The 24,088-nt window shown below is 35.7% G+C and overlaps 1 protein-coding gene across 1 annotated transcript in view; it reads left to right on the top strand.

Annotated features, from left to right (window-relative positions):
- The window catches only part of LAMA2 (laminin subunit alpha 2), a 613,890-nt gene that overhangs the window by 540,859 nt on the left and 48,943 nt on the right, over positions 1 to 24,088 (top strand). Inside the window, 7 exon segments of the mRNA XM_032650802.1 lie at positions 825 to 979; positions 7,545 to 7,688; positions 8,689 to 8,822; positions 10,658 to 10,817; positions 13,795 to 13,919; positions 18,186 to 18,348; positions 19,027 to 19,171. Of these exon segments, the coding sequence (XP_032506693.1) occupies positions 825 to 979; positions 7,545 to 7,688; positions 8,689 to 8,822; positions 10,658 to 10,817; positions 13,795 to 13,919; positions 18,186 to 18,348; positions 19,027 to 19,171 (1,026 nt within the window).

The raw sequence follows: 24,088 nt of genomic DNA, 5'->3' as shown, positions 1-24,088 counted from the left end.
GATTTAATTAAAGTATAATATAGGCCTTCAGTCGAAGGATTGTTCAACATTGAGATGTTTTTCAGAAGACATTTTTATAGCTTTTCTCGTTAAGATATACAAAGAAAGACAGTGAGAAAAAGAAGGAAAACCAATTTTGTGTGAGAACCCTGATTTAAATACAGTTCTGGCTTGGACAGACTAGGTGACTTTAAAGAGGCTTCTCCAATTCCTTGATTCTATGACTAAAGTTCTATGCTATAAAGGTTAGCTTTGGGGCTGAAGCTAGAAATTAAGCATTGAATTAGTTCATCATATTCTCAATCTTCAATGCAAATTTTCACCTTAATCACAAAACCAAAGTGTTGGCCTTCTTCTTCTAACATCTCCTCCTCTGGTCTGCTTGAGTCCCAGCTAAAATATTTCCATTTGCCATCACAAACTGCTTCAGCTGTCATGGCCTTGCTTTTCTCGTGTGGATGAGATGAAATCTTTTCCATTATTTACTTAAGCATACTGCTGTTTTCATTTCAGTGTATGTGTGTCTGTGTGTGCATGCGTGTCTGTGTCTGTGTGCATGCGTGTGAGTGCATGGTATGCGCTAATCTGTGTGTGTGTTTGTGCATGCGTGTGAGTGCATGGTATGCGCTAATCTGTGTGTGTGTTTGTGCATGCGTGTGAGTGCATGGTATGCGCTAATCTGTGTGTGTGCATGCGTGTGAGTGCATGGTATGCGCTGATCTGTGTGTGTGTGTGCATGCGTGTGAGTGCATGGTATGCGCTAATCTGTGTGTGTGTCTGCATGCGTGTGAGTGCATGGTATGCGCTAATCTTGTTCTATGCAGTTGCAGATGCAGATGCCACTGTGAAAAATCTAGAACAAGAAGCTGATCGACTGATAGATAAACTCAAACCCATCAAGGAACTTGAGGATAACCTGAAGAAAAACATCTCTGAGATAAAAGAACTGATAAACCAAGCCCGGAAGCAGGCCAATTCTGTAAGCTCTTTCTCCTTTCAGTTATCAGTAAATGATTGTAATTTTTGGTGTTATTCCCAGAAGGAATACCTTCCTTCAGTGTATCCTGTTGAATGATCTCTGGTTCTTTTCCTTTAATTTGAAGCTGTTTGCAGGTGAGGTGGGGAATGGAAGATTAGATATTTTTCCCATAAATTTCAAAAGACATTTCTTGAGAAGAGTAATCACTACTTACTATTTTAGAAATGAAAGTTCTGATATATTTTATTATTGTTTGAATAGAGTTAATACAAACTGTAAGAATGAAAGCCTGGTTTTTGTGTACTAAAAAGGCATGGATGAGAGAGCCTTGCTCTTAATGAAAGCAAAACAGGCCAACCAGTGAGGCTGTAGAAGGAATGAACGGACAAGGTTAGAAGGAATAATAGCATAGAGGAACTATTATTTTCTATATATTCTTTTGTCTGAGTACAAGCAACCAAAAATTATTTTGCTTACAATTTCTGCAATTTTTTGGAGCAAGAATAGGAAATACTTCACTTGTCTCAAAATTTTTCTCCTTATTAACCCAGTTAGAAGACTATAAGGATAGAGGCAAAACTTTCTAGAAGGTAGCATCTTAATGAACCAGGACAGAACTGTAAATGCCAATATGAAACTTTAACCTTGTGAAGTCATCTTATGATCGTTATAGAAATAGAATGAAAAAAAATAACAGTTTTCATGTTATCAGGCTTAAACTGGAATCTTTTTAGATACCCAAGCCTTCCATCTCAAAAATTCCATTTTTTGATACAAATGAACTTATTTACAAAACAGAAACAGACTCACAAGCATAGAAAACAAACTTAATGGTTACCAAAGGGGAAAGGGGAGATAAATTAGGAGCTTGGGATTAACAGATATACATGATTTTATGTATTATAGATAAACAACAGGATCCTACTATATAGCACAGGGAACTATATTCAATATCTTGTAATAACCTATTATGGAAAAGGATCTAAAAAAGAATATATATATGTGTATATATATATACACGTATATAACTGAATCACTTTGCTGTACATCAGAAGCTAATAAACATTGTAAATCAACTGTACTTCAATTTTTAAAATTCCATTTTAAAATTTTATTTAATTATTTATTTTTATTGACATATAGTTGCTTGGCAGTATTGTATTAGTTTCAGGTGTACAACATTGTGACACAATATTTTTATAGACTACACTCCATTTAAAGTTATTACAAATAATGGCTATATTTCCCTGGGCTGTATAATATATCCTTGTAGCTTATTTATTTTATGCATAGTAGTTTATATCTCTTAATCCCATACCCCTATCTTGCCCCTTCCCCTTTCTTCTCCCCACTGGTAACCATTAGTTTGTTTTTTATATCTGTGAGTCTGTTTCTGTGATATGCATTCATTTGTTTTAGTTTTTAGATTCCACATATAAGTGATAACATGGAGTATTTGTCTTTTTCTGTCTGATTTCAGTAAGCATAATATTCTCTAGGTCCATCCACGTTGTTGCAAATGGCAGAATTTCATTTGTTTTTATGGCTGAGTAATAATCCATTGAATATATATACCACATCTTCTTTACACGTAGGTTGCTTCCAAATCTTGGCTATTGTAAATAATGCTGCTCTGAACACTGGGATGCATGTATCTTTTCAAATTAATGTTTTCATTTTCTTCGGATATATACCCAGGAGTGGAATTGCTGGATCATATGGTAGTTCTAAAAAGTTCTATTTTTAAACAACTGTGAAGCCAAAATGACCAGAAATAACCTTTCTTAATCCATAAACTTACTTTTTTAATGAGTGGCCAAGAATATGATGCCCAAGTGACAGTATATTCTTCTCCCTCCTTATACATACCTGATATCTTTAAACCAGGTCAAGACAATAAGTTCAGGGTGAACCTTGAAAAGGAATTCATGACTAATTGAAGAGAAACCTAGAAAATGACAGAAAGATTAGTGAAGATGAAGTACATAAACTCAGAGTAAAAGAAGCAGATAGGGTTGAGAAGACATACATTGAACTACAATATGAGAACCTTGCAGGCAGTAAGGATGACAGGTGAGCATTGTATATGTGAAGCACAAGGTGAAAAGAAATCAGATGTTACTCCAAGGTTTGGATTTTTATTTAAGATTTAACCAATGCAGAAAAAGCATCTCCTATGCACAAGGTTACATGCTGTGGGGCATGTTCTTCCACTCGAACAGTTTACAACGCCATAGAAGAAATAAGATATGTACACAAATAACTCTAAGATAATACAGAATATTGTGCTACATTCCATGAGCGCTGAGAAGTGCTATTAACTTTCTGAAAGGAAAGATCACCTCTAGTCAGGGCGGAAAGATTTCCTGAAGGGAAGGATGAGCCAGGCTCTGAAATGGGATAGTGCTGGACATGGGATGAGAAGGTGAGGAAGGAGAACATTCTGAGGAGAGGGAATGACTTCAGCCGAGGCAGTGAGAAAAGGAGGTTTCAGGGTCATTTCATGACAGAACAGTCTAATTCGCCAAGACTATTGTTAGAGTGAACATTAAACTAGAAAATTCAACGGAGGCCAGGTTTTCTCAGGTAAGTTGAATGGTAAGTTAAACAGTTTCTTTTAGCCACAATTGTACCTGAGATAAACCTCATTGGTGAGGAGAAGCTGAAAGTTCTTGAACATGAAATGCAATATAATCAGAACGGTGATATTTGAATATGAATCCAGAAGTAGTTTGTGGGATAGATGAGAGAAACTAGAAAGAAGGAAGCAAATTTAATAAGAGACCCAACTGTAGCAGTGGCAGTGGTAAGAGAAAGAAAGAGATTGATGTATCCCTCCTGTATTTTGCCATGTTAAGTTTGAAGAAGCAGTAATAGTAACTGTTCTGTTGTGAATCCCACACTTAGCCACATTTTCTGACTTAGTTACCAAGCAGGGAAATCTGTACATTTTCATTATTTCTTCATTGTAAAGAAATCTAAATATATGCCTATATATTCATCAGTTATAAATGCTTCCTCTTCCCACCCCCACCCCCCTGGAAAGAAAGATAAAATTATGGCATGTAAATATATAAAACCTGTCTCAAAATACAGAATGAAAGAAAGGTATAAAAGTCATGCTTGAAAAAACAATCATTGTCTGTGCCTTTTAAGGAAATTTGTAACTACCTTTAGAAATGGAAGTTACAACAAAGTTCTTTGTTTTCTGTAAGATGTTATAAATTTGTAAGCAGCCAATGTTTTTTTCAAATGGGTTTTGTACTAACTGAAGATTACATTTGCCCGATTTTAGAAATATATTTGTAATCTGGCATGAGTGTCTGGATGTGGCCCTAACACATATTCAATATGACCAAGAAATTAAAGACATTTATTTTAAAGTAGATTTCCCCTTGTTTGTTGACTCTGAAATTGAGTGGCTGATACTCTTTTTAAATGAATGACCTAGTTAACTGGATGAAAAAATGCAGTGAAAATTCAATAGATATAATAATGAGATCCTCAATAATGTTTGAGTTCTTGATGACGAATTGGTAAATAATGTTGTATGAGAAATGCCTCAGAGAGACCTACTTCTTAGTGATTTTTGTTTAGAGGTCTTACTAAGGGTTCACATTAGAAATAACAATAATTAGTGGCAGGGGTGGTGGTGTGATGAATTGGGAGATTGGGATTGACATATATACACTAATATGTATATAATGGATAACTAATAAGAGCCTGCTGTGTAAAAAAGTAAAATAAAATTCAAAAATTCACACACAAAAAAGAAATAACAATAATTGATAGCAACAAATATCTTAAGAGGATGTTTGTATTTCAGAAATCTCTCCCCTCTTACGAGAGGATTGTATGTCAGAGGTTTCTTCTAGAGAAATTTATAAATATTGTCCTTTGATTTACTTGTCTTAAGGTATATAAAACAACATAATTGGAAAACAAAACACAAGGTATTTAAACAGAGAGATTAGTAGCTATTGACTGGTTACAGATAGTTTGGGCTGCCTGAATATCTCATACTGAGGATATATTCAAAACTGTAAGCCAGAGAACAGAAAATCCAGAGGGTTTTTACAAAAATGTGTTAAGAGTTGAGCAATGGGTTACTTTACAAGATTAATTCCTGGCGTATTGGGTATAACAATGCCATGTTGTTCAGAGATCCATATATTTTTGATATGTAAAGTATGCCATAAGGCAGAGTAATTTTAACTCCTAGAGGTGTTAAACACCCTTAGTTCTAAAATGGCTACTCAGACTTTCAGTCCTCCAGTGGAGTCTCATCAGTTGAATTAGGCTTCAGTACTGGTGCTCTGTCTACAACGCTTTGAGAACCCCGCTTTCAACACTCCAGTCATGGAATCCCCTACCATTTTTACCAGGTATACCCAAGCAAGGGCAGAAACATCCTGATCAGTCATGCATCCCACCCATATTCAGTCACTTCTTCTCTAAACAGTAACCAAGAAGTATTACTACATTGTGTTCTTTATAACACATACGAGTTATTTGTAATAACAAAAGAAATAACCAAAATAACATATGATGGCTAGTTTAATCACAAATAACAAAAATGAGTTATACCTTTCCCGGTTCTGTTTCTCTGCAAGTCATTTTTTATTTCTCCTGTTAAAAAATAAATAAATAAATTTTATTAAGGCAGTTTGATCATTTTTAAAATCTCTAACAAATTGTACAGTGTGACATTTTAACCATTATCAGTTCTATTTTGAGATTATTCCTTCTAATAAAATTCATTAAGACTAGGGGGAAAAAATCCTTGATAAAAATCTGTTGTCAAGCCTTCTGGACTTGATCTGTGTTCTTTTGCAAGTCATTTTGATTCATCTACTCTTAGCATTTTATGTAGAAGGGAAATCCTATCTTATCTTTGTGGAACAAAGAGCTACCTTCTTAACTGAAAAGCACACAGGCAGGAAGACTAACTCTCCAGGACAGAGAGCAAACTCTCTGGTGACCAGTACTGTGTTCCTCAGTTGGCAGTCTGGGTCCCACCCTTAGAGGGAAGGAAAGGACAGGGAGAGCAGTCTAAGCAGCAGTCGTCCTAGATTATTCCAGCCCCAGCCCCACACAGAACTCCATTAGGGTGAGCCCCTGTTTCTTTCCAGCACACTGTTTTCTTTGCTTGGAAATGCAATTTGGATAGCAGATTAGGCGAGGAAACAGTACAAGTATATGACTTACACAGGATCCGCAGGAGATTCAACAGATCTACTATATCCCCGGGAGTTCCCAAACATAGATGAATTTACATATTTGTCAGAACCAAAAATCTCTCCTTAGCTTTCTCTTTTGAATCCAACCAATTTTGAATCCAGCACGTCCTCTGTGTAGTCTGTACCACCCTTGGAGAGGGGTGCTGGCACTGCCTAACACCTACTCTCTCATTAGACTCTTCAAGACACCTCCTTGTCTCACCATAAGATGGAGATGGGTTTGGTGTCCTAGGCTATCTTGTTTGGAGTTTGCACAGCCCTTTTATGGAGGTAACAATAATAGCCGTTGGCTTTCTCCAAAGTGTGCAAAGTGCTATAAGTGATGAGAAAATGGAAATTCACCCCTAGTGAGGGCCAAGAGGCTTCCTGAAGCCTGAAGCTAGGAATTTGAATCAGTGACAGAAGTTTTGTATGTGTCTCCGCCTCCTACTTTGAACACTATCACTAACAAAATAACAGAATCTCTCTGAGTCCAAACAACAACATTGCTGTCCTGAAAGTACCTTTTTGATAGTACATATGGACCAAAGAAAATTAAATGGAATAATCAACTAGTGTTATTTGTGATTGAAGAAAGGCTCCCTAAATGTAAGTACAAATTGGTACAAACAGTGTCAGCTCTAGTCACATAGGAATTTCTATCTTAGCAATTTATAGTAATTTTTAAAGTACTAGTCAAAAGAAAAAGGAGCTGTTAAATACATTAGTAATGATAGCCACTGGAAATTGTTTCTGTTCCTTTTCCTGGTGACTTAATAAAAAGGTATAATTTATTCTGAAATGTATGTTCTGAGTAGAATGATTATTCTTATTAGAACATCTGGAACAAAATCTAGTCGGCCTCTTTCAACTGTAAGAACATGGCAGGGTAGGTAATCTCCTCTCAAAAACTAAAAGAAAAATGGTTTCCTACTTTAAGTGATACCAAAATCACTGAAATTTGAATTGTAAAATTTCATTAAACAACCTGAATGAAGATCTATACCATTAGCTTCATATAAAATCACCTCTTGAGAATGTTCCCCTATTCATAAAGGAGTAAGTTATGAAGGCAAGAATTTGTTAGTTGCATGCTTCACAAAGTAGTGGCGTGCTAACAAGCCATGAGACTGTGAACAGCTCATTGTCAAAATACTGGTGGAAGGGTACTCTTCTGTGCCCTCATTAATGAGTATAATGGGGTCTGCATATGGGCATTTAATGATACCATTTGCTGATGGAAAAATAACTTCAAAGAAGAGATGATGATGGCTTTGTGATTGGGAGCTACTTCAAACTTTCTGAGAGATTTAGTCTTGGTTCTTTGTACCTCGTTTTTCTTAAAGATCAAAGTATCTGTGTCTTCGGGAGGTGACTGCATTCGAACATACAAGCCAGAAATCAAGAAAGGAAGCTACAATAGTATCATTGTCAACGTAAAGACGGCTGTCGCGGACAACCTCCTTTTTTATCTTGGAAGTGCCAAATTTGTAAGTCTAACATTCAGCCTTTCTTTGGCCTACTGTGTATGTGTATAGTCAGAGGTTAATCCTGGTAGTGTGGGGCATTAGAGTCTAATATAATGGTCCCAAAATTGAATAAGGTAGCCTTTCAGATTCGAAAACCTCAGAATCTTACCTCACCAAGTTCTGAAGTGTCAAATTAAGTTAGAAGGCGAATGAAATGAAAACTTTTTACAGTGTTTAGGCATATCTGCTTTCATTTGTGAGTATACCAGCATTTATTTTTGAATTATATTTTCAGATCCAGCTATTTAAGAAGAAAGATTAATAGGAATGAGGCTTTTTAAACATTTTTCTCTAAGAAATTACAATGAACTTTCATGTGAAATGAAACTGAAAATTGTGTACTATTTCTTACCAATGAAAACTCTTCTGATTCATGTTGAATTAATGACTCAAACTGAAATAACAGAAATTGTATCTAAAAGAGCTCACCTCAAACTTCTAATTCCTTTCATTTGACCCATTTGACTTTATACACATGGAGACCTTCCAAAATGAATAAGACTTTTCAACAGACCACTTATCACATAAATCAATACTTGGAAATCAGGTGAGAAATTTTGGATCACCTTGGGTGAAAAAGCATACCTGGCTCCTCAAAAACGTCAGTGCCCATGGTGAAAACAATGAATTCTGAACCCAAATATTTGCGTTTATCTCTACCACAAGTATCAGTGCAAGAAAAGACATTTGTCTCAATGTTAGACCTAATTAGAATTGGTTGAATTAACACATTTGCCTCCGCACTATGAACATGTGTATGGACATTGTATTATAAAGATACAATAATAAAGTATTATTTAATCATAGAAATAATAGATCATATTATTTGGGAATCTTTATTGTGAGGCTTCTAATTATTTCATATATCTGAAAATGGCACCTGTTGAAAAGACTCGGCTGGCTTCCTCTCTCAGGGTGCCTTATATCTGATATCTATTGTTTTTGTGTTTCTCTGCACTAGATTGACTTTCTGGCTATAGAAATGCGTAAAGGCAAAGTCAGCTTCCTCTGGGATGTTGGATCCGGAGTTGGACGTGTCGAGTATCCAGATTTGACTATTGATGACTCATATTGGTACCGTATTGAGGCATCAAGGTAACTAACTCAATAGAGATTAAGATCATTGACAGAATTTTGAAGTAGTTTCCTAGTTTATAAGAAAAATTTTATTTCTGTTTCAAGAAGGTAGCTATGTAGGTACGCACACACATGTATACGAATGTTATATATTATATACATGTATAAGTGTGTGTGAATGGTACCTTTGTAGAACGTGTTAGGAATTGACAGATCTTCAAGGTATTGAACAGAATGACCAGTCCTTTTTGGCCTCCTCATCTGGTTGTCCTGTAGAAACTTTGAGGTTAAGTTGTTTTCTGTTGCCCTTATTCAGTACAATCCAGAGCATAAGAGGTGCCGTTGGTATCTGTCTTTGGCGCAAAGTGCCTCTTCTAGTCTACACAGCAGTCTTGGCTACAGGTGGGTGCAGTATCTAAATGCTGGCATGAATATAAAATATGTCAGGTCCACACTACTTGTGGGAAGGAATAGGAAATTGATTAATTCTATCCTTGATGCTTTAATTTAATTAACTTCTAACAGTGTACAGATTACTTGTAGAATCCATTCTTGTCCTAAATACTTCCTCTTCATTTTCTCCTCTTCTTTTTCTAATTCCCAACTACTTACTAAACACAAAGCAGCTAACAGTCAAGAGGTTTTGTTAAAGGCCAAGGGAAGTTGATCAGAGATGGGTAAAGAAGACTTGAAGATCTGGTGATTGTTGAATCTAGGTGATAGATACATAGAGTTTCATTCTATGTGTGTATATGTTTAATTTTTTCACAATTAAAAGTTTAAAAGAAACTTAATGTAAAGAAATATCTTCAATTCCTTTTTAAGATCTTAAATAGAAGCGTGTGTGTGTGTGTGAGGGAGAGAGAGGAGAGAGCAACAGATAAAATGCTTACATGTGTGATGGTGGGGGAGGGATTAAGTACTTTATTGGGCTTAAGAATACTTATATTTGCAAAGTACAGTTCTATTAGAAAAGATGTATTCTCTTAAAGAAGAACCTTATTTATAAATTCATTCTATTGTTTCTACATATTTCAGTTAATACTGTACCCTCAAAGATAAAAAGATTACCAAAATGAGACAGTAGGGAGAGAAATATGACAAAGTTTTGTTATGACTGCTTGTCTCCGGAAAAAGATCAGATTTTCATGTTTAATAACTCATGGGAACCGATCACTTAAAAAAAGAAAATGAAATACAATAATAATAGCTTCCAAAAGTCTATTAATTGAATCTAAATGTGAAGTTCTTCTGTACAATTTGTATACACAACTCTGTAGCCTGGATATTATAGTGTACACATTAAGGTGGTGTGCCAAACAATAAATGATGCATGATTCCAGGAAGACTACTTCAGCAAATTTGGATCCAAGATAATCAGGGATTTTAGGAGAAATTATGCAGCTTATAATGCAGAAGGGTGGCTTATTTGGGGTTCACTTGCTGAATTAAATTAGACTGAGTGAAGTAATATAAACTTGTTTAAATGGTCCATGTAGGTAAATAGCATATTGTTTTGTAAAGCAAGAGGAAAAAGACTTTCCATTTAACCAACAGTAATTCCATCAGCTAATTGTTGCTGTGTCATTTCCTATCTATCACTGGACACATTCAGAATCAGGGTAGATTGCTCAGTGGTCCTGGTTGAATCTGATGGTAAACGTATAGCACAGAGCAGATTCTGGGTTTTGAATGAATCTGGAATGTTTGAAGCTAAACACCCAGCTATCTCTTAAATATTCCAAAACAAATCTCTACATTTTATATCTTTTAAATCTGAAGTGACCAGAAATGTGATACCTACTTCATTTTCTGTATTTTCTTTCATTTCATTTCAACACGTACCCTGGAAGAACTGGGAGAAACGGAACAATTTCCGTGAGAGCTCTGGATGGACCCAAAGCCAGCATTATGCCCAGTACATACCATTCAGCGTCACCTCCAGGGTACACTATTCTAGATGTGGACGCAAACGCAATGCTGTTTGTTGGTGGCTTGACTGGGAAATTGAAGGTAATGTGTTGTTCTTCCCCATTCTGTTTATTTAATCTCTGCAGACAATTCCTGGCATGATGACTTTGGGCAAAGACATGATAAAGCGCTGCAAAAACTTGACCACTTTTTACTTAATTTGTTTTTATGAAAACATGAATATATTTTGAGTAAGAATTTTCTTCCTTGAATATCCAATCTAGAAGCACAGTCTTTTTAAACCTATGTGTATTTACTTAAACAGTTGTTGTTTTGCCCTCATCTGTGGCATCAATTTTTTGATATCTTAGTTGCCTCAAGAGCAAAGTGTTTTCTAAAGATACCTCATTTTCTGAATCTATTTATGATATATTGATATAAAGTGCTATAAAGTTCAAACTCACATCTAATTAAAAGATTTATGAATACCTTGGGAAATATCACAGGAGCCATAAGCCTTCAGATCATGATCCGATTTTTAAAGTTTTCAAGTTGCTCTTCTCATTCTTATCGAGTAATGCACTTAATATTCATAATTGCTTTGTGACAGGTCCTTATGCATTTCAGATTGCAAAGTGCCTGCATTTTAAAGAAGCTCGTGTTGATTAAATGGAGTTAGGTGTGGGAAAACGACCTGTGGGTGAGATGTAAGAGCACAACCAAGTACAATGCGTAATCCTGGGTCTGGCAGAATCATCCTGGGATGAGATTAGTCAGAAAATGTGAAAAGCCAGGGTGACCCCAAATTTATGAGAACTCAACCTTCATATAGAGTGAGGTTGTTTTATTTGCTTTGCGTATGAGATGTGACTCTAAAGTATTGGAATGGATTCCACAGCTACACACTAAAGTCATCCTCATTTCTTAGAGCTGCATATAAATATATATGGTACATCGTAATATACAGTCATACTGCCAACTTTCTTTCCTCCTCAGAAAGATAAATATAGGGATAGCACCGAGTAATACAAAAAAAACATGAATTTTGAAATTAAATCCAGGTTGAATTCCCTGCTCTATCACTTACTAAAATATGACCTTAGGCAAGTCACTTAACCTCTTGGGCTTCAGTTTCCTTAACTAGAAAGGGAGATAAAAGTATCTACCTTGCTTGCATATTGTAGGATACAATAATAAACTTCTATAACATTTATATAACCCTTACTATTTGCTAAGTAATGTTCTAAGTAATTTACATGAATTAACAGTTTTCATAACAACCCAAAAATGTAGATAATATCCTCCTCATTTTATAGTTAAGGACCCTAAGTAAGAGAGAAGTTAAATGATTCACCGAAGATCACATAGCCATCAGTGGTGGAACTGGGACTTGAACACTCGTTACCAGGCACAAGAATCTCTACTGTTAATCACCACCCTTTACTACCTCAATGAATAGCGAGATTACATGCCTAAGATATGGTAGTCACACCTTAAATTGCACCTTAAATAATTCTTCTTATTATTCAGATGTCACTAGACATAAACTTATTTATGCCAGTCTGAGGGGGAAAAAAACACAAGCAAATGAAATCTACAGAAAATCTTCATCATTTTGGCCTAGAGTTTCAAGGCTTCTGCCATACCAGAATATGAACCAAAAAACTGAAAACAAGTAATTAAATCAACATGCTAGTGAAAATTCAAAGGAGCAGGAAAATATCCCAAGTATAGTTTTTATGATGCAAGAAGGAAAAGCAAAAAGCAAGTACAATTCACAAGTAGGATAATCAACCTCTGGGAAATTAAGAGAAGCTTCCACAGATGACAGAGAATTCCAGGGACTGTTCCTGACTTGTATTTGTCAGTGTCTGACAACATTCCTTCTCCATGGCAGTGCCCCACTTGATCATAACGGTAGGAAGATGTATGTGTTGATGAGTTTAACCTAAAATTATAACTATAAATGTTTAACTACTCAGTGACTATCTTCTATTTTTTCTAAAATCCAAACATATCAATTCACTTTTTCCTTCCAGGTTATTCAGGTAAATGTGGATTCGCCTTGGCAAAGTGCTTCTAAAGTTGTAGAATTGTAATATATTGACGCTAAAAGGAATAGTTGTTCAAATTACAGCAAGGTTCTCTAGAGTGGATCGGATCATTCCCCTCCTTCTTGACTGCTAAATACCCAGAACTGACATGTACACACTGCTATATTTAAAATAGATAACCAACAAGGACCTACTATATAGCACAGGGAATGCTGCTCAATATTCTGTAATAACCTAAATGGGAAAAAATTTGAAAAGGGATAAATGTATATGTATAACTGAATCACTTTGCCGTACACCTGAAACTAACACAACATTGTTAATCAACTATGCTCCAATATAAAATAAAAATTTATAAAAGACCTTTCCCTGTGAGAATGACACCAGAGTTGTCATTCAACAAATATTTATTGCGCCCCTATTCGATGTCGGGCTCTGTGCTGTGTATGCCTGCAAACAACAACGACAGGGACCCTTCTCTTATAAATTTACTCTGTTCCTTCATTCTCCTGCCCTAGAAACCTACTTGGGTGTAAAAGGAAATGAAAAATTGGGGACAGCAGTATCATAGGGTAATCAATATGCAAGCTTTTTTCGCCTTTATGTAGTCAGTATGTACCCTTTCTCGTAAATCTCCTTAGTGGATAGGAACACTTACTTTTATTAAACACCTTCTCTGTGCCAGGCACTGAATGTGGTACCATAAATAAATTCTCTTAGTTAATTCTCCTAATAATCTCATGTTACAGACCAATAAAAAAAATAGAATCTCAGAATAAGCAGTTTACCTAAGGTCGGAAGCTTGGAGCGTTTATTTACTGATGGTGATAAACTGGTAAAGCACAGAATAACCAGGATCCATGAGGATATTATATGGTTGAAAGGTGGATACGTACACAACCAAGACTTTCACAAAGAGTAGATAATAACTACTCCAGATTCTGCTGCTCATATAATAACTCTCATGGGTACTCTTAATTTTTTTGTGAAATTCTAAATTCTAACAAATATGTTTCTCTCTTCAGAAGGCTGATGCTGTACGTGTGATTACATTCACTGGCTGTATGGGAGAAGCATACTTTGACAGCAAACCTATAGGGTTGTGGAATTTCCGAGAAATAGAAGGTGACTGCAAAGGATGTACCGTCAGGTTAGTGGAGAGGAGGACTCTTCCAAGGTCCATCAGGCCTGTGGATCACAAAAGCTTTAATTTTATTGTGCAGTGTTCTATTATCATGTAGATGATATACAACAAGTTTGAAGTGATTGTGTTCAGAGGTAGATTTACCAGGAAGCTAAGAAACTTTAAGTCCCCTCCCCCACTTGTGCAGGTACTTTCCAAGGACTTGGGAAGTATCCTAGTACTTTGACATGGTCATGTGTTTTTGTAAAATTTGCAAAGGTAAGACATTTTAGCCTCAGTCAGTTAAGACTACTATCTCCTTCCACTCCAGCTTACCTTCATGTTCAGGAGGTGTTGCGTGTCTGTGGCTATTCTGTAGTCATCATTTATTTTTACTTAAGGAAAGGTCTCCCTAAACTGATTAAGCTTCAGGCCTCTCAGAGCCTGGATTCACTCTTCTTGTGTTTACAACAAAATATAGAACGATACTGCAGGTTTTATCTCCTACAGGATTTTTCAGATGACACATAGCATCATGTATGTGCTTTTCAAGTGGAAACCCATGGGACTTGAAGATTCTGCTTAAGAAGCAGGGGTCAAGATAAACCAGGAGAAAGTTTCATAATAAACATCACTAATTATAAGATAGAGGTTAGAATGTTGGAATTCAAAAATATTTAAAAAGCATATATAAATATTCTTATATAAACCTGAATAGAGGATGTAAAACAATTAAGAAGAAATAGAGGATTTCTCTGCATAAAAAACTTAAAGCCCACTGATCATCTGAGCCTACAACAATTTTAATTATACTTAGTTAAAGCTATAAAATTTAAATTAAATACCTGGAAGCTTAATATATATACATAGTAACTCTAACATCATTAGGTGCTAAGGAGTTTATATTTTTTATTTCCAGTATAAAGGGAACATGTACATTGTTAGGACCTAAATTCTCCATTAATGTAGCAGAGTATACTTCACATTTTCTTCTCAACATCTCTAGAGTTTTATAGAAGAAAGTAGCCCAAAAATATTCCCTCTCCAAAAGTTTTAACTTTCATCTTTCTACTTTTTTTTGTCATCATGGACTTTTCAGTATGGCATTGAGGACAGTTTGAAAGCCTGATCCATTCATAGTTTAAAGTGGTTTTGTTAATAATCTTCAATAAAATCTGATATAGAATGTTGTCTGTAAAATTCTTTCAATACAAGGACAATGAGCTCTACATTAATATTCTGGTACTCACAAATCAACACCAACTTTTCCGTAAACATTTCTTTGGTAAATTTCTAAGTAGGATTTTCCAAAGCTTATTATCAAACAAACGTCTAAAGTATTTAAATGTCCTTTCAGCAGTGCATATTATGTGTTAAGACTGTAGCATCACTAATTATCAATTCTGCAAAGAGCTTAGGCCTTCATCATATAAAGTATTATATGAATTAATATAATTATAATAGGCTAAAGTTCTACATTTACTGAAATAACTCCTTATTTTAAAAATTCCTAATATACCTTTTTGAATTATACTAATATTTTGATCAAGAATGTTACTGTTTTTGTGAGTGCTCTGATTACAAAGGCACATAAGTTTTGAGTGGCTTGCCCTAGCCCTATTTTTCCATAAGCCTTGGTAATTTTAGGAAAAATATTTTAGAACTCCTGCTGTTTGTTTTCTTTTCAGGAGAACATATAACACATTTTAACATAAAATTAATGGTTGCACTTTTAGAGCAGAAATGGTAAAATGGGGCAGATGAAAAAGAACAAGGCTACAAGACATAGACTAGGAACATTTTGTAGAAGATCTTGGAATGTGAGTTTTAGAAATTTGAACTTATTCAGTAGTCAGTAGAAAGGATATAATTTTTGTAATGTTTTAGAAAGGAATATCTGTCAGGGCTATAAAAAAAGTGTATCTTATTTTTCTTAAAAAATAGGGAAAAAATTGCTACTAGTAAAATGTATTTAGCTGAACACTGAAACAATGATGAAATATTAATATACTAAACTTCAATATTCATCTAGTTCTATGGTTAACAAGCTTTACATGGAAGAGCATGGCTGTTCCAAATAGCATAATTAATCTTTACTAACTTGACCAGAAATCCAGGTTCAAAAGAGAAACAAAAGGCAAGTTAAGAAGCTTAGCATTTATTAATTAGAAAAGAATTGTCACTCTTCCTGGTAAATGTATTGAAAATGAATAGGAAAACTCTAGCATAATGTTAGATGTTGAAATATTGAGTCTATACCTGGAAAGATTCATTTTTCCCCCACCGGTAAATCTGAAGCCAGATTTACCGGTTTTAGCTAATGAATTAAATGAAGTAGGCTGATTTTCATCCGTATGTTTTGCTATTCTTGTACAAAACTCTTGCTCGAAGATTTGCCTGCTGCTTGAGTAGAAGCTCTAATAGGGTTGGAGTAGATCTAACCCTTTCGTCTCAGAGTGGAGACACTGAAACCTGAGGTGTTAAAGTGACTTCTGAAATTCCACGTCAGACTCCAGGGTACCTGCCATCTACTCTGCTATTTTTTCGATTGTGTGTTGAGGAAATTAATAGATTAAGGGCATGAGAACACCAGGATACAAATATCCCAGGGTTTCCGTACAAGGAAAATAAAATGTGATATATATTTTTTTTATTCCAGTGCCTCTCCTGACATTATATATGAAGTTTTGTGTTTTTTTCTCTTCAATTTGTGAGTAACAATGCACTGGGCCAGAGCACTCGGGAAAGTGTCAGTGGTGACTCTCGCACCCTATTGTCACTGGTAGCATGGCAGTATATAATGCAAAATCCTAGGATTTGAGAACCTCATGGAACTTCTCCTTAGTAGATGCTACATTACATTTTCTTATCTCAAATGTGGTGCTCTAGATTTTAATGGATTTGTTATAATGATGAAGGAAGGCCAAAATTATTCAGCTGATTTATTCACATAAATTATATTGTTAATAGGCTGATTTAGTCCCTCAACCTTTCAGTGAACATGTTTCATGAATATTGAAAAAGCATCTTTTAAGGGTACATTAGGAAAAAAAAAATATGGCATCATCTGATCTTATACCTATTTAGATATATCTTAAATTTACAAAAACCTGACTGTGAAACGCATAGTTAAGACTCTTCCCTTCCCTTTGTCTTCAGAGTTTTATTTCTCCTTTTCCAGAAACAGAGAGAAAGCCAACTTGTCTAAAATGAGTAACAGTTCCTCCTCCTCAAGGCCATTAATGTTTATACCCTATTATTTTTCTCATTAGCCAAGATTGCATGCAAATACTATTCTAACCTCTTGTTATTTTATGAGATTACTATAATATTTCTCATATCTCCTCTCTTCTCAAGTTAGTACAACACTCCAATTTCACAGATTCAAATATAAGCTAATACGCAGATATTTAAAGTTTAAAAATATCTCCACAATCAAAACTTACTCTGTTAACATCAATTAGATAAGATAGATAGATGATAACTTTTCATTTGGAAAAAATCTTTTTAAATGTTATATTTACAAGACTTATCTTAGTTATTCATTAATTATTCAACCAATATTGATTGAACATATATTCTCTGTGAGGCAATTTGCTTTACTAATATCCCTTTCATTCCACAAATATCTACCAGATTCTGCTATTAGCCAAGTACCACACTAGATGCTCAGTTTGTGCCTGGCATGGACCCTGGCCCATAATCTCTACTTGGTTTCATAGAGCTTACATCCTGGTGAAGAAGACAGATCAACAAACACACATAGTTAGAGGAACCCTTCATTATCTGAATCAAATCTGTCCCAGAAAATCCTACTGCATAGCAAGAGTTCAGAGAATAGAAGCCTATATCCTTGTACGGCTTTTTTTTTCTTACATATTTAAGTTAGTACCTTTCAACCACCTTCACTCTTCAGCCAACCCCTACTCCCTATTATGTTATGTATTTGGGAAATGTAATAATGCATTCTCAGCCCATTCCAAAATCCCACTAGTTCACACCACTAAAATACACTTAAACACTAATATAACTAGCCACCAAGCACTTCAGCAAAAGTAGTTAAAACATCAATGACCTAGTTATTGAACACCTAATGAAGTCAGGTGAGAGATGGTGGTTACTTGGTCTAATGGTGGCAGTAGAGCTGGAGAGAAGGGGAAGGATGGAGGATATATCTGGGATGGTTCCTGCCCTACAACAGCCTACAGTCCAGTCTCAGAAGACAGTGTGATGTATTGAATACTGATGGACCAAGTAGACATCGTCTGATTCATGTGAAATGTCTCTCTTCAGTCCGCAGGTAGAAGATAGTGAGGGGACTATTCAGTTTGATGGAGAAGGCTATGCATTAGTCAGCCGCCCCATTCGTTGGTACCCCAACATCTCTACTGTCATGTTCAAGTTCAGGACATTTTCTTCAAATGCTCTCCTGATGTACCTTGCCACACGAGACCTGGTAAAGATTTGCACAGCTGATCTTTCATGACTGAAAATATGTTTGCTTCTTTTCTGTAAGGTTCCAATGCAGTTATCAGTTTTGTTGAATTATCAGTTATCGTTCAAAGGAGTCTGGGATGGCTGGGTAATACCCAAGAGTGGTGCATAGTGTTTATATATTTCCATCAGTAACTTTAATTACAGATACAATTTAATTTTTATTTATTTTCAGTATAACTCCCATATAATCCTTTAAGAGAAGCACCCAGTAAAGATTCCCCCGGTATGGAAACATGCAGCAGAAAAACTATTCCTTAGTCTTCTTCTAGAGACCTAAGTCAAAAGGTGGTTCTAAATAGCCTCATTATTTTTTCCAGGTCAATATTTCTTAGTAAATTCTTGCAGGAAATGTACTCTTTAGTTTGCTTAATATGTTTTCAAAGGAACCCAATTTTACGCCTGTCATAAAAGGACACATCCTAGTAATTTCGTTGTGACCATTTGCACCATAATATCACACCCACAAACATTCACAAAATAGTAACACCAATTCTGTATCCAAAAATGGATTTCAATTACAGATCAACACAGTCAGTAATTTAGCCATAAAGCCCTATTATAAACTCCACAAAGAAAATGAATACTCATATATTTCTCTGTGTATCTAATCACTGGTGTGTTTATACTCTATTAATAGAAAGATTTCATGAGTGTAGAGCTCACTGATGGGCACATAAAAGTCAGCTATGATCTGGGTTCAGGAATGGCTTCCGTTGTCAGCAATCAAAACCATAATGATGGGAAATGGAAATCATTCACCTTGTCAAGAACTCAAAAACAAGGTGAGTTTCTATAGTAATAATGCACTCAGAGCCTTAATCATGCTATCCAAAGCTCCCACGTACCTAATCACGAGGAAGACCCTGTCTGTTATTTTAGGTACTCACAAATTCTGTGAAAAATTGATACAGTCATTTCTTTGGCTTAGCTTATAGGTGGTTTGGGTTAGACATGACTGATTGAAGAGCCAAATGGTTCTCTGTCATTTTCTTTTGAAACTGAGAGCTTAATTTGAAAGCATAAAACTGTCTTACAACTTGTAAAATTATATCCTGTAGTAGATTTGAAAATCTTGTATGCTTTCCTTTTCTTCCCGTTTTGCCAAGATGTTTCCTTTAGAGTGGCCCACAGGTAGAATTTGTAGAGGTGATAGAGCACAGCTACCAGTTCTTTATTTTTTGAAAATGCCAAGAATTTGTATGTGTGCAAGTTAATAATTTAATTAATAATAATGTAACATTTTTATGATTCCAGGACATTTTCAAAACACTTTCACAAACATTATTTCATTTGCTCATGGAGCAGGTATTTTGTTCTGGTTTACAGAAAGGAAAGTGTAGACTCCAACTTATATGTGGTCCCAGACATATATACATAAGATCTCACAACCAAGACAGAAATCCAAGCCTATTAGGTCTTTGCGGACTGCTATTTTTATCTTAGTATAATTCCGCTAATTCTATGTACTATGGCATTACCAATATCTGCAAAGGAAACTTAGATTCTTCTGTTTATATAATTAGACTTAATTCATTTTGAACATGCCAGTGTGACATTTCATGAAAATTTAGGTATAACTTTGCACCATCTTTCATTCCTGCACTTAACAAATATCTGCCAAGAACCAAGTAAATACTCTGCAAGAACCAAGTGAAGTCTATAAGCCCTTGTCTTTATGGAACTTGCAGTCTAATGGGGGAGATGGACAAGTCAGTCAACAGTTAGAGAGTAGAAATCTAATTGCCATGTAGAGATCTGCATAGCAGGCTAGGAATCTCAGAAGAGAGAAACGTCAAAGTCAAACCCAGAGGTCAGCCCCCAAGGGAGCGCCCTGAGGCATGAGCAGGGGCTGAGGAGTACTCTGGGTGAAAAGCACCTTTGGACAATTCAGAGAGGTGAACATTGTATGAAAGCCTCAAGGGCTCAGTGAGCATAATACATCATCATACATCTTGTTCCAACTGCTTTTCCTTGGAACAGGAAACCCGGGAGAAACTCCTCAGTTTGGACAAAAACTGGTTTTGCCCTCATAAAATAAATTGGAATACTGTTGTCTGTATACATTGTTCCCGAGTAAGTTACATTTGCGTGTTAGAGGCTCGGTACCGTAGTTAAGAAGAATGTTTAACTTTGTTTGATCCAACACTTCCCAAACTTCTTTGATCACCAGAATCCTTCCATGCCATAGTAGCATTTGGCTGAACACACTTTGGGAAATGCTTTAGGAGCTACAAGTCAATCCATAGGCTAACAGGATGAATGTTGGCAGAAAATTATCAGATGAGGCTGGAGAGAATACAGAGTCAGTTTATAAAGGGCCTTATGAGCTAAACTAATGAGTTTCAACTCTTCCTGAAATCAGTAGGGAACTACTAAGAGTTTTAATCAAGAATGTGACACCATCAGATTTGTGTTTTAGTAAAGTTTCTTTAGCAGCAACCTGGAGGGTAGATGGTGACAATTTCAGATGCTCCTGCAGTCTGCAGGAAAACAAGGGGAGGAGCAAGGAGAAGGGAACCATGAGAATGGATAGGAAAGAATGGAGTTGAAAGATATTAAGCATTTTAAAATTGAGGAGCTTTATGATATACTCAATGCAGAGAGTAAGATTTTTTTAAAAAGGAGATCAAAACTGATTCCTTTTTTTTTTTTTTCTTAAAATAACAAAGAATGTGTCAGTGCCATTTACCAAGCTATTGGATACAGGAAAAATGCAGCATCGTTTTTTAGAAAAGATGTTGAGTTCTATTTTGGATGTGCTGTATTAAAGGTACTCTTAGTATCCTTAGCAACCTAGGGAAGCTGTGTAATTGTCAGGCAATTAGTTACGCGTATCTGAGGATTGGCAGAGTTGTGGGGCAGAGATGGATAGCTACAAAGCATCCTCATGTTTTAAATCATTGTACCTTAATAGAGATGAGAAAAACAAAACAGTCATATCTAGAATAAGGTGATCCAAAGCCCTTGAGCAAACAGCAATATTGAAGCAGTATAGTAAAGGAAGAGCCCACAAAGGGAGCTATAAGGAAATAATCAGAGAAAGGAGAAATGAAAAATGGAAATTTTCAGATTAAACTGGAAGCAGGGTGACCAATTAGGTACAATAGTAGTTCAGACAGATGAATGATGGCTTGAAATAAGAGTTGCAGTGGGACTTGACAGTAAGGAATTGCAAAATGAATCGACATGTGATACCACTATACGGTTACTAGAATGTCTAAAATGAAAAAGACTGGACATACCCAGGCCTGGCAAGGATGTCAAGTAAGTGGAATTCTTATACACTGCTGACGAGGATGTAAATTGGAACAGCCACATTGGAAAACAGGTTGGCACTTTCTTCAGAAGTTTAATATAGACCTGTCATATGAAACAACCATTCCACTCCTAAGTATTCACCTAAGATATGTGAAAGCATATATCCATACAGAGACTTGTACCAGAAGGTTCATAGCACCTTTATTTGTGATACTCAAAAAAACAAAAAGTAAATATCCATCAGCAGGTGAATGGATATACAAATTGTTGTACATGCACACAATGGAATAGTATTTAGTGGTTAAAAAAAATGAACTATTAATTTGCACACAAAATGGATTAATAACAAAATAATTTTTCTGAGTAAAAGAAGGCAGACAAAAAAGTACATTTATGTGAAATTATGTAGAAAACACAAACTAACATATGGTCACAGAAAGCCGATAGAGGATATTTGTTGACTGGGTTTTGTAGGGAGGGACTGGAAGGAAGGATGACAAAAGGAAACTTTTGGGGTGATGGATATATTCATTTCTTGACTGTGATCATTTCATGGATGTATAGAGATCTCAAAACTTGTCAAATTGTACATTTTAAATATGGGCAAATTATACTATGTCAATTTTACTTCGATAAAAGTGTTTTTTTTAAAAAAAGGACAGAGGGAGTTCCCTGGTGACCTAGTGGTTAGGATTCCAGGCTTTCACTGCCATGGCTGGGTTCGATCCCTGGTCGGGGAATTGAGATCTTTCAAGCCGTGCAGCGTGGCCAAAAATAAAATAAAAATTGAAGATTAGAAAAAATAAATTTAAAAAATTTTAAGAGGGACAGCTATTAGAGTTATTTAGGAGATGAAGTTAGTAGGGCTGTTGATTGGTAAGATGTGGAATGGTGAGGAGAAAGGATGACTCTAATTTAGGAGGTTGGGTGGGAGTCTTAGTGCCACCAAATAAAATAAATAATACAGATCTGGGAGGAAAAAGAGAACCATTTTAATTTGGAATATCAACTGGGGATGTATATAGTGACTCACCTGTTGAATGTGGATTTTTAGGCAAAAATCAGGTCCAGGCATATATATTTCTGAGTTGTCAACATATGGTAAGTAAATATAAACTTGAGCTACCCCGAGAGCTGAAACCTGACAAGTAGCCAAATGAAAGCACATTAGGGAACATCAGCGTTTCAGAAGTGTTCAAAGAAATAGGTCCTGGGGAAGGAGACTGAGAATGACGTTGGAAAGGCAAGAGAAGCTTGGAGAAGTTGGCATTATGGAAGTCAAAGAGGAAAATTCTAGAAGGATGGAAATTTTAACCTCACATACTGCATAGATATGGATTAAGATAAGGATCAAAGGACCCCACTGGGTTTGGTTGTAGGGAGGGCACTGTGGATTTTAGCAAGATCAGAATCCATGGAATAGTGGGATAGGAACTCAAGTAAGGCCATTGCTCCTTTTCAGATACCAGATTAGTTGCTTTATTCTCAGCTAGTTTGTAAAAGCCACTGTCCCTTGAAATTCAAATACACTCCTTCAGGAGGGATTCCCCACCTTCCCTGAGAGACAGTTAGTGGAACCACAGTCACTAATAGAAGTGCTTCCTATCCCCTCAAGTGCATTGATATGGATGCAAGATTGATCATTTAGATTTTCAGTGGACTAAGAGAGAGAAGAAAAGAATTACCAAAGTAAAAACAATTACTTTATAACAACTCCTTTATAGCATTGATTATAAAATACTTGTTAAGCCCCTACTCTGTGTCTAGTATTTAATAAAACCCTTATTTCCCTGCCTACCCATAAATGATGTCTGAACTCATCAGCTCTAAAATTTTATGTTAATGGCTATTCTATAAGGGAAAGAAATAGGGCAAGAAGTAAAAGCAAGTATTAGCATTCCATAGCAGAACCCACTTCATTGCTATCACTCATAAAGGATAGGGTAGAGTGCTTCCTTTAAATCAGTAAAAATATGCCATCCTCTGTCTCTCTATCAAAGCTAACACTTGGGCCAGTGAGTTTCAGTTCAATTGTGTTTCTGCTTTTTAATCAGTTTTTCTTAGAATGATTTCTAAAAATGCATATATTCACTCAGGGATAAGAAGGAAAGCTACCTCCAGTCTCTGGCTTGCCTGTGATAGAGAATCTCATTTTCACAGACACCATTAAAATACATACCAGGTCTGTAGAAAAAAAGGCTATTTTCATGTTCCAGTCAACAGCCCTATATGAAAACTTCTTTGCTGATCTAGATAAGAAAGAATATGTATGAAAAAGTTTTTTATTTCAGCCACCAGTCTGGTCAAAAAGATATGTGTGTATGAAATTAATATGTGCTAAAAAGTAATTAATTTTTTACATCTTAACTTGCTGAATATTTTTTTAATTGGGAACTTATTTTTGAGGTATTTTTTGTTTGTTTATTTTTACAAAATTCTGC

The sequence above is a fragment of the Phocoena sinus genome, chromosome 12 (assembly GCF_008692025.1).
Source record: "Phocoena sinus isolate mPhoSin1 chromosome 12, mPhoSin1.pri, whole genome shotgun sequence".
Classification (NCBI taxonomy): domain Eukaryota; kingdom Metazoa; phylum Chordata; class Mammalia; order Artiodactyla; family Phocoenidae; genus Phocoena; species Phocoena sinus.
Note: the sequence above shows the minus strand (reverse complement) of the source record. Positions and strands in the feature narration are given on the sequence as shown.